Raw genomic sequence first — 15,375 nt, forward strand, 5'->3', positions numbered from 1 at the left:
AATCCTATTCAAGTAAGATTTTGAAATTTTGACTCTCGTATTATTATTTCCAGAGTTGTTTTAGCGCCATCTGGTGTCATTTTCCGGAACTATTATTATTATGTAGCTCCCAAAAAAGGTTATAGAAAATTAAATTAATAAGTTTAAGTATATCCAAATTGAATAAAGCTAATTGATTTCTGATTTTTTTACATGATGCCTAATTACCCGTTTGGAAACTAAAACGGCGAGAAAAACTCGCACCTTTTAAGTTTTACCAACATGAAAAAGTATTGGGAATATTACGCAGATTATTATTCGTAGCGCAGAATGCATCTATTTGGGATCTACTATTATATTATATATTATACAACACAGTAAATAATCAGACAGGTTGCACACGTCATAACTCATATCAGAATATTGTCAGAAACGTTGTCAAACGTCGAAGAAAACTTTTTGTTTACTGTCTATGCTGGGACTGCCTCTAGACTACTGCCAATCCGCAGCCGCATGCGCTTTATCTGTGGGCCTATGGCCCGCATGATGTTAGACCATTTTGAAATTCACGCCCACCGGCAAAATAATGTAAAGTCGTCATGAAAGTCGTGCAATTTTTTCCACTTTCAAATCGTTAATTTTGAATAATGTTATTTTTGAACCCAAACAATTTTTGTTGTTGCCCGTGGCACTAAGACCAAGGCATATTTGTGGCCCATAAGAACAAAAGGTTGGGGACCACTGGTCTAGCGTGAAAACATTGCAATTATAAAAATATATATCCTGATAAAACGTAAAATACCTCATTTTATTCAAAAAACGTAGGTTTTATACGTTTATTTTATTAATCGTACCGGAAATAGCGTTTTCCTTGCTCCGTATGGGAAGGGAGTGAATAAAATACTTAATACTTCGGAAGTATACGTTTTCCTCACAGTTTCTGGTTTATTATCATCATTTTAAGTTCCCGGACAGAAAACAGAGGCGGCGTAAGGCGTGGGTGGTGTGGGCGACCGCCGACGGCCTCGCGGTCCTAGGAGCCTAGCGCCCCTCGGATAGCGCGTTTTTTAGGACTTAAGTACGAGTATCAAAAAAATCTTTCGACGAAATCCGTCTTCTTGCATCATCCATCAGGGGGCCTCGCAAAATATATTTTGCCCACATAACATTTTGGTCTTGCGCCGCCACTGACAGAAAATAAGAACTAAGAAAATCTTCAGGTTGGCTTATGAATTTTAAATATTTTCGCATTGTTGATATTTGAATTTAAAAAAAACCCGAAAAAACCCAAAAGTCCCGGGTACCCGGTTTTTCATTTAACAAAAACCCGAAAACCCGGGTTTTGAAATATGGGCCGGGTTTCGATGCCCTAATATGGCCCAATGTGGTAGCAGTCGAAATAAAAGTGTCCTATTTTGATGAAGATTTTTGTTTAAAAATAAATAGAGTTTTCTGCTCTTTATATATTATATATGTACTTATTATAATCATCTTCAAAACCAAAGTTTTGCAATTTAAAGGTTTACTTAGGTAGGTATCTATACAAAAATGAATTTTTAATTATGTTAGTCTCGCTAAAACTCGAGAACGACTGAATAGATTTCGCTAATTTTAATCTTGCAATGTTCTAAGAAGTCCGGGAGGGTTTATATTAGAAGAAAAGTGGTACGAAGTGCACCTGCAGGTCATATAATATACAGTAAAAATATAAAAATATTAGTACTGTACCTATAATAAAAGTTTGTTTGTTAGCATAGGTTGGGTTGTACCAACTAACTTTAACTTTAACTACAATGCAAAATGTGAAATCTTTGGCTAAAGTTAAAAATGGACTCTATCAAGACGCCATATTTAACCATAACCATAGAGCTCGACAAGGTTTTAAAGGCACGTGGCGAAAAAAGGAACTAACGCTGTCATCATACAAAAACGCCATTTTTAACAGTTCTCATTTACCAGCAGCGCCCCCGCCCACGTTTATTTATAACCTTGTTGGACCAGCTGTCATCTGTCAATTTCTCCGGTCAAAGTTAAGGTTAAAGTTAAATTTAGCCTTAACTATAACCATAACTTTAACTTTAACCACGCCTCTGGTGCAACCCGACCATAGATCCTGAAACTTCATGATTTTGAAGCAGCAAGTGGAGGGACAAACATAAACTAATATTTTGTACTTAGCAGAAATGCAATTGCAATACCTTTTAAAATTAGTATTTTATTGAGTTGAAAAACACAAGACAAGAAAAATATCTTATTACACTTTATCTTTACAGATAAATGTAATTTAAATCATATTTTGTGAAAACAGACTAAAATGTGGTGACGTGGCGAATAAAGTTAAGAATGCGACGGTTTTGGATTACTTATAAGTTATAATTGTGACACAGACAGACAAAAATTTAAATAATATTATGACTATAAGGTACGCGGTACTCTATAACAGGGGTCACCAAATGGCGGACCGCGGTCCGCATCCGGACCGCCGCGCCGCCGACCCATTGTGTGCGGACCAAGTATTTTCAAAGATTATAACTTCGTTGAAAATAAATTTCGGTCTCGATGAACATCTCCAGGATTAAATCCCAATAGCTTACACCAATTTCACTCCTAACATCAGAGAGATAATTAGCTACAAAAATTGACACTTTTTTCATTGATTTGTAAACTTTGCATAATCATTTTTTTAATGTGTGGACCGTGTAGGTCATTTTATTTCTTAAAATGGACCCCGAGCGAAACTAATTGGTGACCCCTGCTCTATAAGGTTAATCGTTGATAAAATTGACGTGGGAGAGCCATGCTTCGGCACGAATGGGCTGGCTCGACCGGAGAAATACCACGTCCTCACAGAAAACCGGCGTGAAACAGCGCTTGCGCTGTGTTTCGCCGAGTGAGTGAGTTTACCGGAGGCCCAATCCCCTACCCTATTCCCTTCCCTACCCTCCCCTATTCCCTTCCCTTCCCATCCCTACCCTCCCCTTACCTATTAACCTATTCCCTCTTAAAAGGCCGGCAACGCACCTGCAGCTCTTCTGATGCTGCGAGTGTCCATGGGCGACGGAAGTTGCTTTCCATCAGGTGACCCGTTTGCTCGTTTGCCCCCTTATTTCATATATATATTAAAAAAAAATCAGGGTAAGTTCGGACACAGCCCACAGGGTTAGTCCGTATAAATCAACTTATCACTAAATTAGTCTGTTTTTTTTGCCTAGCGCTACGGGCATACGCCATACTGCACTGCAACTACAAACTGTAGCCGCCACGTAAATCATCCGGACTTACCCCCATTAACTAGGTATATATTACGAATCAGAATATCCTAAGCAGTAAAAATGTGTTTATCTGTTTGTATGTTACCTTTAAGAGAGTACGCGGGTGCAGTAAAATTTTAGAAATTGGCCAAGTGCGAGTCCAACTCCGCACGACGGGTTCCGTTATCCGTACCGTGGATGTAGCTGGCAAAATATTTTGTTTTTTGTATGTTAAATATTCATTTTATTTTAATTTTATTATTCATTATTAAAGTACAAGGATTTTGTGAAAATTCTAAATGCAGCTATTGCCATTATTGATTATGAGCAAAAAAAGCCAAAAAAACACGTTTGTTGCATGGAAGCCATTTTCCTCCTTTAATATTAATTTTATTTTCAGTGTTTTTTTTTAATTTTTATAGCGACAAGTGGCAACAGATAAACACAATCTATGGAAATTTCAGAAGTCTAGTTATAGCGGTTCTTGAGATACAGCCTCAAGACAGACAGTCGGACGGATACAAAAGTCTCAGTAATAGGGTCCCGTTTTTACCCTTTGGGTACGGAACCCAAAAAATAGGTATTTGAAGAAACTATTGTCATCGCACTTCAAAAGTGTGTCAGCCAAAAATTTGGGGCCAATTGGTTGTTTGAGATTAGAAGTTGTCTTAAATCCATATTTACCCATAGTTTTAGATCCATTAGATCTATATTAAATGCGAAAGTGTCTGTCTATCTGTTGCCTGAACCGCCACACCCAAAACGCTGAACCGATTTTGCTGAAGTTTGGTATGGAGATACTTTGAGTCCCGGAAAAGGGCATAGGATACTTTTTATACCGGAAAAATGTACGGTTCCCGCGCGAAAAGCGAATTTTGTGGCAACGGAGTCGCAGGCGTGTAGTATAGTATAAGTTTATGTTGATGATTTTGCTATCATACGAACTCACACGAACAACAAAAATTCGGCCAAGTGCGAGTCGGATTGGTAATTTGTTTTATTGCACCCGCGAGTCCAACTCGCACTTTACCGATTTTTTCATATTATTATAATGTCAAGTGCAAAAGTGCATACAACCCGTTGTTTACAGCCAAAAATAAAATGGTCATACACCTTTAAACGTTCCTGGCGTTTTGCCGAGAACTAAGGGTTGATTGTTGCACATTCAAATATAGAACGTGAATCAATCCACGTGTTAATTTTTTTGAATTTATATTTTTTTAAATTCTAGTTAATACTTAAAGACTTTAAAGCCAAACAGCCTTTGATAGAGTTTTACGCTGCAAAGCGTAAAATTGATTAAGTATTATTTTAATTACAATTATTATTGTAATTAAAATAATATGTTATTACATATTATTTTTAATAAGATACTCACTCACATAAGTAACAAATAAGCAATGTAATAAGTTTAATGAAGTCAAAACTTTCTTTTGGCAAAAAAAATCAGCTTTACATTTTGCGAAAAATTACTGAAAAATCCCAAATAATGTGCATATTTTTTATCGATTATCGCTGAAAACCCCCAAAAATGGGGCTACCATCCAATTAAACATTTTTGATTGATATTTTAATTAATCACATGATTGTAGATCGCTGCGCGAGCCAAGACAGCGTCGTGACGTCAGATATATGGCAGATAGAAACTACGTATACGACCCGGTGTCGACGGGCAACACAGTCCAGCAGCAACCATACAGGATGGAGCAAGGGCAGCTTTGGCGCCAATACATCATCGCGGGCATCGGTATGTGCTAAGTTCAGTGAAAAAAAAATGTGATTTAGAATTTCGAATTTTTTCGAAAGTTGACGTGGTGTTTTTTTAAAAGTGATTTTTTTGTAGTTAGATAAATTATAGGATTTTTAGACGTGAGTATTAAAATATTACAGAAATCAGTTGCAAAATTATAAGAGGCTATAGCAAATTTAAAATATACTTATGCATTAACAAGGAAATACTTGCAAAGTTACAGTATTAAAACTGTATTGGAAAAGGCGGGAAAACTTTACAAAACGTTGTGTCGACCTCTAATGCAAATTTTTTTAAGAATTTTTCAGATAAAAAAAATATATTAAATACTTTTCTTCGTATAAAATCATTTAGTTTCGCTGTTTGTAACCCTCTTGAAATCAGTTAAAATGTACAGTCACTCACGAATTGCCAAAGAGTTCATTGTTTCACTCATTTCATACATAATTAATTTGAATATCGAATGTTACTATGTTTTTAGTTCTTACACTTTAGTTTTATGTCAATTTTCTTAAAAATATGTAGTAGAAAATAAATTATTATTAAAGAAACTTACGGATGTAATAAATAAGAACAATGCAATCACTTAAGTTCAACATAACACATACATTTTATTACAAAATATTTATAGTTTAAGTGCTTATACTGATTTAAATTTTTATCACAACTTATCATGAAAAAGCTATGGGAACGTAAAAGATTAAGGGCTCTTAAGGGCATTGACAGATGCTCCATACTCTATCTGTCAAGTTAAGTTGTGTATAGCCTATTCGGCACTTATCAGAAAGTGGTGAAACAGGCCCTAAGAATGTCATTTATTATTAAGTATTATATTCAGGACAAAATTTTCACTAATTAATAATAATCACATCACACAACACATCCGTTCTTTTTTTTTACTAAAAAGAAATAGAGCGAAGACAATCACCGATAGGTATTTGCATATTGTTATCTTCAAGTAAATAACATAAATAGGTGACGCAAACAAAACACAGTAATCGTGTGATTAAAAAGGAATTATTGAGTATTATTATCTTTACGATTTATATGTATATCTACATACGCCTTTAATATTATCCATAGATATCATATCGTATTTTTATCCTAGGGGGCTCTACAAAGATTAAAAAGTTTAGCACGCGCATTTTTTTAACCGATTTTTAAAAAAGGAATAATTCGACCCATTAAAATATTATATGTATGTAACATTTGCAGAACTGCCCAGTTTACGTAGTATATTATGTTAGTCTATATCAGCGTTAGACTATATCAGCGTCTGAACAAATGTGCCTTTAAAAGTATCTAATATCTATGTATGTATGTTTTTATGTTTGTGCTCGTATATCTCCGGAACTACAAGTCTGATTTAAGTGATTCTTTTTTTGTTGTACTAGGTATTGCTCAACTTAGGGAATACTGCAAGTTTCATCAAAATCTGTTCAGTAGTTTTTGAGTTAGGGAATTTTTATTCTTAATTACGTACAATTTTGAAGTCGGTTTTTATATTTATTTTTTTTTAAATACTTGTATTATTTTTTCTTCGCGAGTCGTTAGTTGTCAAAAACTCCTTGCATTTTTCAGGATACTAATTAAATTACGTTTAAAATAATATTTTTCCGTTCCTAGTAAAAAAATATATCTGGATATATTAACAATGAAACTAGAAACCTATAGCAACTTGGTTATTTTCTTGTATAGCACCGATGTGTTTACATTTAGATCAAAATTAATCGGAACAGATCAGAAATGATAGCTCTCCCATAGCTCTTCTATAGGTCTATTTTTGTCTGTCTGTCTTTCCGTTACCTCTTCACGGTCAAACCGCTGAACCTATTTTGCTAGAAAAAATGAACTAACGCTGTCATCATACAAAAACGTCATTTTTGACAGTTCTCCTTTACCAGCAGCGCCCCCGCCCACGTTCATTTATATAGCCTTGTCGGTCCAGCTGTCATCTGTTAAATTCTGTGGTCAAGGTTAAAGTTAAAGTTAGAATAAACTATAACCATAACTTTAACTTTAACAACGCCTCTGGTGCAACCCACCCTACGGATACTTTTTTTTCCCGGAAAAATGTACGGTTAAAGTTAATCCTAATTTTGAGGGCGTCATCTATAGTTAAATATATTTAATATTTATGTTTTAAAATATGTGACCTTAATTTTATCGTGTTTAATTTTTAGTGCGAAATAATAAAATGTTATGCTAAAATTATCACCAAGTTCACGATTTAGATAAACTTATAAATTTTGTTTGTCACTTTTTGTTCACAGAGGTTATCACTTATCATATTATATATTGGAAGTATGATAAGTTATATAACATGTCTTATTTATGGTAAAACTACAATGATAGAGCTAATCATACTAATAATATTATGAATGAAAAAATTTGTTAATTCTTCACGCATAAGGGTGGGTTGCACCAACTTACTTTAACTATAACTACAATGAAAAATGTCAAACCATAGAGCTCGACAAGGCTTTAAATGAACGTGGCGAAAAAAGGAACTATCGCTGTCATCATACAAAAACGTAATTTTTGACAGTTCTCCGCCCACGTCCATTTGCAGCCTTGTCGGACTAGCAACAGACATCTGTCAAAGTTAAGGTTAAAGTTAAGTTATCCTTAACTATAACCATTACTTTGACCATAACTGTAACTACAGACACAGTGTACAGTGTGTTAGTGTCAACACCGTTATCCTTGAAACCATCAACGGAGCCCGTCAAAATGAACAACTTTTTCTATGAGAACAATGCTGGGAACTCAAAAAAATCTGTCTTTATACTCATAGGTACAGGGCTCATTTGATGGTTTCAAGGATAACGGTGTTTACACTAACACACTGTATAACCACGCCTCTGGTGCAACCCACCGTAAGAAGTATTTAACTGATTTGGATCAAATGTTATGTGTGTATTAAGTTTTGGGAAAGTTGCAAACAAAAAATACCAAGGAAGTCGCACGCGTAGGTTATAAATATATTTATCAACCGGAAACCGTACATTTTTGTGATAAAAATTGTAAAGAATCACCAGGTTTCTATTCGCTAATTTGTTCAGCATCTTTAGAGTTACGTAAGGTAACACTCAACATAAAGACAGGCACATTTTCAACCTGATTTTACTGTATTGCTTTCGTTAACAGTAAGTACATAGGTAGATCCATACAAAAATAAAATAAAAATAAAATACTAATATTATAAATGCGAAATTGTGTCTGAAAACCATACGACCGATTTTGCTGAATTTGGTATGGAGATACTTTGATTCCCGGGAAAGGACACATTATTTTTATCCCGGAAAAATGTAATAACTATTATGTACAGTTCTCGTGCGATTAATTAATTTTGGCGCAACGTTGCGGTCGCCAAAATTTATTAATATTTTGATAAAGTAATATCTTTAGACAGGTAATAAAATAATCAGCATAGATTAATGCTGACCTCCTGTATTGAAAATCCAAATTAATACTAGCTGTCCCGGAAAACGTTTCTTTGCCATATAAAGTATAACTTAGAAGTTATAATATAGGGAGTACCTCAGGGGTCTGTTATAGTCTCCTTTCTTTTGCTAAGCTTTAGGAGTACCTCAAGGATTAATTTTAGGTCCATTTCATTTCTTATCTTATACAGGTGGTAAAAATGATGACATAAGTTAGGAATTTTAGCAAACCAGCTACTGTCACGCCATTGACACTTGAGTAAATATTGCAAAGTGTAATTTACCTACTATAAAGATAGTGATCATAATATATAGTTTTGTAGTGAGTCATTAAAGAAGCATAGGCTATGTTGTTAACTTAAATGAAATAAAATTATATGAAATGAAAGTATTTATTTCAAAATAGGTTAACAAAGTTAACACTTTTAGAACGTCTACATGAGGCCTACCATTTTATTTAATAAAATGATTAAATAGATAACAGGTATTTGAAATCTCTACTCATCGTTTACAAGAATCATTATAAAATGGAGGTTGCAATTTAGCTTAAGTAGCCACTCTTATATGACTAGATGACGCCCGCAACGCCTTTGCTCCAAAATTTGTTAATCGCGGGGGAATCGTACATTTTCCGTACAGTATCCTACGGCGTTCGCCGGGACTCAAAGTATCCCCGTACCAAATTCCAGCTAAATCGGTTTAGCGGTTTGGGCGTGAAGAGATAACATGCCACTTTCGCATTTACAATATTAGTATGGATATACGCCTCCGTGGTCTAGTGGTAGGGATAGAGCGCGGCTCTTGACTCGGAGGTCGTGGGTTCGATTCCCGCGTTGGAAACATGCGATTTCCAAGTTTGGTTAGGACAATGCAGGCCGATCACCTGATTGTCTGACAAGTAAGATGATCCATGCGTCGGTTGGGCATGTAAAAAGTCGGTCCTGCGCCTGATCTCTCGCCAGTCATGTCGGTCTTCCGTCCCACTGGGTTATGAGACTAAAGGAATAGAGAGTGTTCTTGTGTACTGCGCACACACTTGGGCACTATAAAATTACTCCTGCGTAGCTGGCCTGGATTCAATGAAACCGGCCACCGTCACCGAAACTGGAGTGGGAGCTATTATTTTAATATGGATGTAGACTTGATACTAGATCGATTTTGATTCGCTTAAGATTTCGAAACCTAGCTGAAGTTGATATCAACAACTGCTTGGAAATTAGTTGGAAATGTACTGATAATAATATTGATAGCTTATCAGTCTATCACTTACAGCTGTTATGTTGCATTCGAATTATCATAGTAGATAACAGTATGCAGTTTTTGCACGTCTATGTGACTTTCTGATCTTCTCATCTCACGCAATGCCGTCATAGGCTACCTATATTATATGTATAATTTTCATTTTACTCCACGCCATTAAAAAGCAGCGGATCGCTATCGATACCATAGTAAAAGGAGGGGAAGTAAGTTACGCATTGCGCATTGATACTATGGCACACACATACAAGCCGCGCGCGGTGCCTTTGTATGAAGATTCTGATTTCTGAATAAAATATTTTGAATTTGAATTACGAGGCAATGCGATGAAAATTCCTAGTGAATCAAAATTCAAAACGCTTATCATAGCAGTATATAAGAATGCAGTTCTTGCACGTTCTGTGGTGGTCTATGCATGTAATATACCAGCGGGGCTAAATTGGTCGCTTTGGAGAATCGTATAATGAATCATAATATGATTCACTTTTTTAAAATCGCAAAATGCAAGTCTGATGAAATTTGACAATTGTCAGTTTGACAGTTTTGACAATTCATTTGTTTAATTGATTGAGAGGAATTGCTATGTGAGTGTGACCATTTTAGCCCCGCTGCTGGCGCTGCCGTCCGCAACTCCGTTGTGCAAAAATTGCCCGGGAACCGTACATTTTTCCCAGATAAAAAGTATCCTATGTCTGGACTAAAACTATCTCGATACCAAATTTCAGCTAAATAGTTCAGCGGCTTGGCCGTGAAGAGGCAACAGACAAACTAAAAAAAATTTCTTACGCGATTTCCAAACTCATTTACTTTCTTGTATTTTTTAAAATCTCGAATCCTCAATTTGACAGGAGTTGGCGCGGCAAGCTCATTCTGTATTTTTTTATTTTGAAAGCGCCAAGAGTTCTTGTTCCTAATTTGAAATAATCTGACAGGCGTTTGCGCGGCAAGTTCAATGTCAACGCTTCCGGTCATTGTTGACATCAACATATTTTATTGACGCAAAGAGCAAATCACCTGATAGTAAGCGATCGCTAGATCCATCTAAGGCCAATTACCGCGCTGTAACTGTACATTTTTTCAGTATAAAAAATATCTACCTGCGGGTACTTCGGTATAAAATATAGGGAATGCAAATTAAAGCAATTGGAGGCGACATTATTACCTATTTTTATTTACCCATACATTGATTCATGATAAAATCATTGAATGCATTATGCAATAATATGCGATAATTTTTATATCGAAGTTAGCAATGATATTCCACTTATAAAGATCTGTTACGTCCATACTATTTTCCGGCTTAAATCTCTTCCGAACAATTTTCAAATTCAAAATTGCAAACATTGACAAATTTGACAGATAAGTGAAACAAAAGATACGAAAAACTATTTACATAAAAGAGAAAGTTCTATTTTTAAACGTCGAATCGTATCGCTGTCTCTTTCTTCGCCTGAGCTATGACGAAAATTCGATTTTTTCTAGATTGTTCGAAAAAATATTTGAAAATGTACATAATCGAGGTATTTATTGCAATCAAGACATGTGGTAAGAGATTCCATGTGTTTTGTTTTCTTTTGAGTCATAATTGGTACATTTTCGAAACGCGCATGTCGTCATTTTCAATTTATTTAGGTAAGACAAGACGCAGCTCACGCAGCACGTTCGTGGCTGCGCTCGATGCAGACTAAACAACAGACGGCCCAATTGGGCCGTATTTGAATCTTCACAACGCGCGCGGTAGTAACATATCTGCTTTGAGTTTTTCATCATTGGAAGTTAGTTAACTTCGATATACAAATTATTTATCGAATGCAACTAATCTAAAGACCCAAGCTCTTGTTTATTACGTAAATAACTTAAAGTCACCTTATCGATTTTTTATTAAAAACTGATAATAATAATAAAAATTAAAAGAAAAAAAATCGGTAAAAAAATTGTAAATTTAAGGAAAATCGTAATTTTCTGCTCGAACCAAGGACAACAACCACTGAACCACGTGGAACTATTATGTCATCATCTTGGAAGAGGAGAAGAGCAATTTCACGATTAGTGATACTGTAGCAATCGGCCCATCCTGTTGCAGTGGCTCTCAAAGTTTTTACTTCGTCTCCTTTGTAAAATCTCAGAGGGACAAAATTTCCAAAAAAAAATACAGAACTCAAGGTATCTCCTTATCAAACGTCTAAAAAGTTCAACGGTTGCGGTATGAGGGGGTAAACCGTAAAATACTGACAAACAGACATACAGGGTCACAATTTCACAAGACAGATCTCTATAACAGTCTAGACGCTTTAATTGTTTTTTGCTAAACCAATCGTTATTTCGATCGAAATAATCGGAAAAGAATAGGATAGTTTTTATTTTGAAAATATGTAGAGTTTTTACGACATTAACGAATTTCTGAGCAACGAATTGAACGGCCTAACATTAATTACAATATTTTAGGGCTTAGGTCTTACGCTACAGCTGTAAACTAAAATCTAAAACCTATTCAGTAGAATATACCTATTCAGGAGTTCCTGACCAGCACTGTAGATACTAGATGATAACAAACAATACATCAATTCTTCCTGTGATCAAAATATCATCATGTTTATTTGTTGCTGAAATGTTTGTTCAGCAACAAATATTTCAGAAACTGTTCTGTGTCCTGTCTAACAATAAACAATAGTTGAATTATTACAGGAAAATGTGTTAGCCCTGCTGATTTTAAAGCCAATATTGGATGCGCATCGCAGCCAAATCTTGCCAAATGCAAGAGCTTACTCTTTGATATCTATACATATTATAAAACAAAGTCGCTTTTTTCCCTCATGTCCCTTTGTTCCCTTTAATCTTTAAAACTACGCAACGGATTTTGATGATTCTTTCAGTGTTAGATAGCCCTCTTATCGAGGAAGGTTATAGGCTATATTTTAACACGCTAAGACTAATAGAAGCGAAGTAATAGAGGAAAATGTGGAAGAAACGGGGAAAATTATTTGAAAGAGCTAACTTGAATGCGCTAATCTCAGGAACTACTGGTCCGATTTAAAAAATCTTTCAGTGTTAGATAGCCCATTTATTGAGGAAGGCTATAGGATATATTTTATCACGCTAAGGCCCACTTGCGCCAAAACTTTGAGTTAAATAAATAACCCGGGGCTTAATAACTCAGTGTTAACGTTTTTAATTTTTAACTCATACTACATATTGCACCAGAAGAATTTATCCCGGAGTCAACTAACCCGGGCTTATTCCGGGTTCATTCATTCTTTTTACACCCAGCTAAATATGATAGAGCGAATGCTGAATAATTTAAGTGTACTGCTCTCTCTCGCTCCACAGTACTTTAAGTAAGGCTATCTCCTTATGTCAGATTTGAAATGACACGTGGTTCTATGTCGCATTGTGCGTGCGTGTTGTGATATTTTGTGCAAATAAATTAGGCGGAAAATGATAAAAATTGGGAAGAAACACTTGTGTCCAATGTTTATCTAGTCTACCTATTTAAAAAGGAGTTCACTAAAGACGCACTAATCCAATGATATTATTATTGAACTTTGGTAGGGACTTACTTTTTATGCTCATTTGTATATTGCAATTATTTTCAATTTTATTTAATAAAAAGAGAACAGTTTCTTTTTCTAGGCGAAATCTTCGATGGAAATCTTTGTCTCTTTGTGAGTAAATACGGGACCCTAAACAGATCGGTCCGTTCTGCAATCCTTCTGTAATACGAGTCCGAACTAATGTATTCGATAATTTCTTCATCATCATCAGATAACAACCACTGATCATTTATCATGGTTAAACACAAAATAAAACCGGTACCTATTACTGAACACAACAAACTACATAAGTCATAACCGAAAAATATCAGTTTTGATATTACTAACCCAGAGTTAGTTGATTTAACCCTCCGACATCGGTGGGTTAAAATTTTAAAAAATTAACACGAGGTTAACTCCTAACTCTTGGTGGTGCAAGACATGATGTGAATTTAAATTCGAAGTATAATATAACTCAGAGTAAAGCGTGTTAACCCAGTCTGGCGCAAGTGGGCCTAAGACTAATAGGAGAATGTGGAAAAAACGGGGGAAATTATTTGAAAGGGCTTATCTCGCGAACTACTGGAGCAATTTTTATGTTATTTGGCACAGATAATAAGTAGACCACGTGAAGGATCATAGGCTATAGATTCTAATCATTTTTTCAGTGGCTACTGGCTATATATTTTATACCCGTGCGACGCCGGGGCGGGTCGCTAGTTTCTTATATTTAACTGCGAAAGTATAGAGTATGTATAGATTAAATTTTTGTTATGTCAGTTCAAAAAATATAACTCACGCACAAGTTAACAAGGCATCTCTTTCTTATATGGAATCAAACTTCCTAAGGAAGTGGGTGCCGACTTAATTTCAGACTTCCGAAAAGGAGGAAGTTATGACGTTCTCTCAACTTTTTTTAATGTACAATGTTCACTTCGGGGTTTGTGGAGCGATTTTAATTATTTTTTGACAGGATGTTTTGATTGTTTAAATTTTTATATTACCCAGGAGAAAAACTCCATATGTAAGGAATGAAAAAACTTTGAGAGCCGCTGAACTAAATGTTATTGTCACAGTGATTTGATGGTTTTTGCGGGGAGTGTAATTACATAAACTATTCTAACAACACCTCCATTAGATGCCATTGTTGTGAGCGTCATAAAAATTACGTTATCGTAAAATGTGTAAAAAAAACTGGTCATAACAACATAAAAATGTTATAAAATAAGCAGACATAAAAAATGTCTACAAATTCAAAATTTACATCATCTTTCTTATGCTAAGTACTCACATACGGTTTTGCTCGATAGTTTTACTCCGAATCGAAGGAAATAAACATATATTTGACATATTTCCATCGAGCCGGCTCGAAGCGAGCCTTCGAGCTGTGAGTTTTGCGGTCCACGCGCTGGTTATAGCTCGATTTGGAGTAAAACTATCGAGCAAAACCGTATGTGAGTACTTAGCATTAGAAATGGTTTAATAATTTGCTCTAAAAGTAGATTAGGACTTGGTCGAAATCGACAGGAGAGTGAGAAGAGAATTAAACGGGTACCTACCAGATGAAAGAAAGTTTGAGAGTCCATAGTACAAGGCATAGTAAAATATTATTTAAATATGATTTGAGAATAAGTAGCAACTATTAGTAAAAAAAATTTCAACATATTGCATAGCTTTTTGAGCGCGGCGAATGAATGAAGAAATTCCGTAACGAAAAAAACCAAACACCCCCGAGTCCCGACCGGCACAGCGGTGCGGCTTTGACGTACTGCTATGGACTTATGCGAATTATAATTGCATAAATTGATAAAAAAATGCTAAGCAATAGCTTTACCGCGGCATTCTCCGAGTGCCACAAGTATTTTTTAGCCTTTACCACGCCAATTTTCTTTATTTAGTAAACTTGTACTTTACATAAACGATTATAAATGCCTAATACCCATCAATAATTACACAATAATATATTTTCACAGCCAACCTCGCGATCGCCTCAACGGGGTACTGCATGGGGTGGACGTCCCCCATCAGCCCCCTACTGTCAAACCCCAACAGGACAGACGAATCTCCCCTCACCAATGGACCGGCTAGCAGCAACGAGATTGCGTGGATGGGCTCCGTGCTGAATATTGGCGCTATTTTAGGTAAGTTATTACACTCCCCTG

General features: G+C 35.6%; 1 protein-coding gene across 3 annotated transcripts in view; it reads left to right on the plus strand.

Moving 5' to 3' along the window:
* The window catches only part of LOC121737805 (facilitated trehalose transporter Tret1), a 39,738-nt gene that overhangs the window by 16,397 nt on the left and 7,966 nt on the right, over positions 1–15,375 (plus strand). For 2 of the 3 annotated variants that reach the window (XM_042129510.1, XM_042129509.1), the window contains exons 2-3: positions 4,823–4,977; positions 15,187–15,354. In XM_042129510.1, coding sequence (XP_041985444.1) covers positions 4,863–4,977; positions 15,187–15,354 — 283 coding nt within the window. In that variant the 5' untranslated portion in view covers positions 4,823–4,862. The remainder of the gene's footprint in view (positions 1–4,822; positions 4,978–15,186; positions 15,355–15,375) is intronic. The other variant, XM_042129511.1, reaches the window with a different exon arrangement.

The sequence above is a fragment of the Aricia agestis genome, chromosome 21 (assembly GCF_905147365.1).
Source record: "Aricia agestis chromosome 21, ilAriAges1.1, whole genome shotgun sequence".
NCBI classification, from domain to species: Eukaryota; Metazoa; Arthropoda; class Insecta; order Lepidoptera; family Lycaenidae; genus Aricia; species Aricia agestis.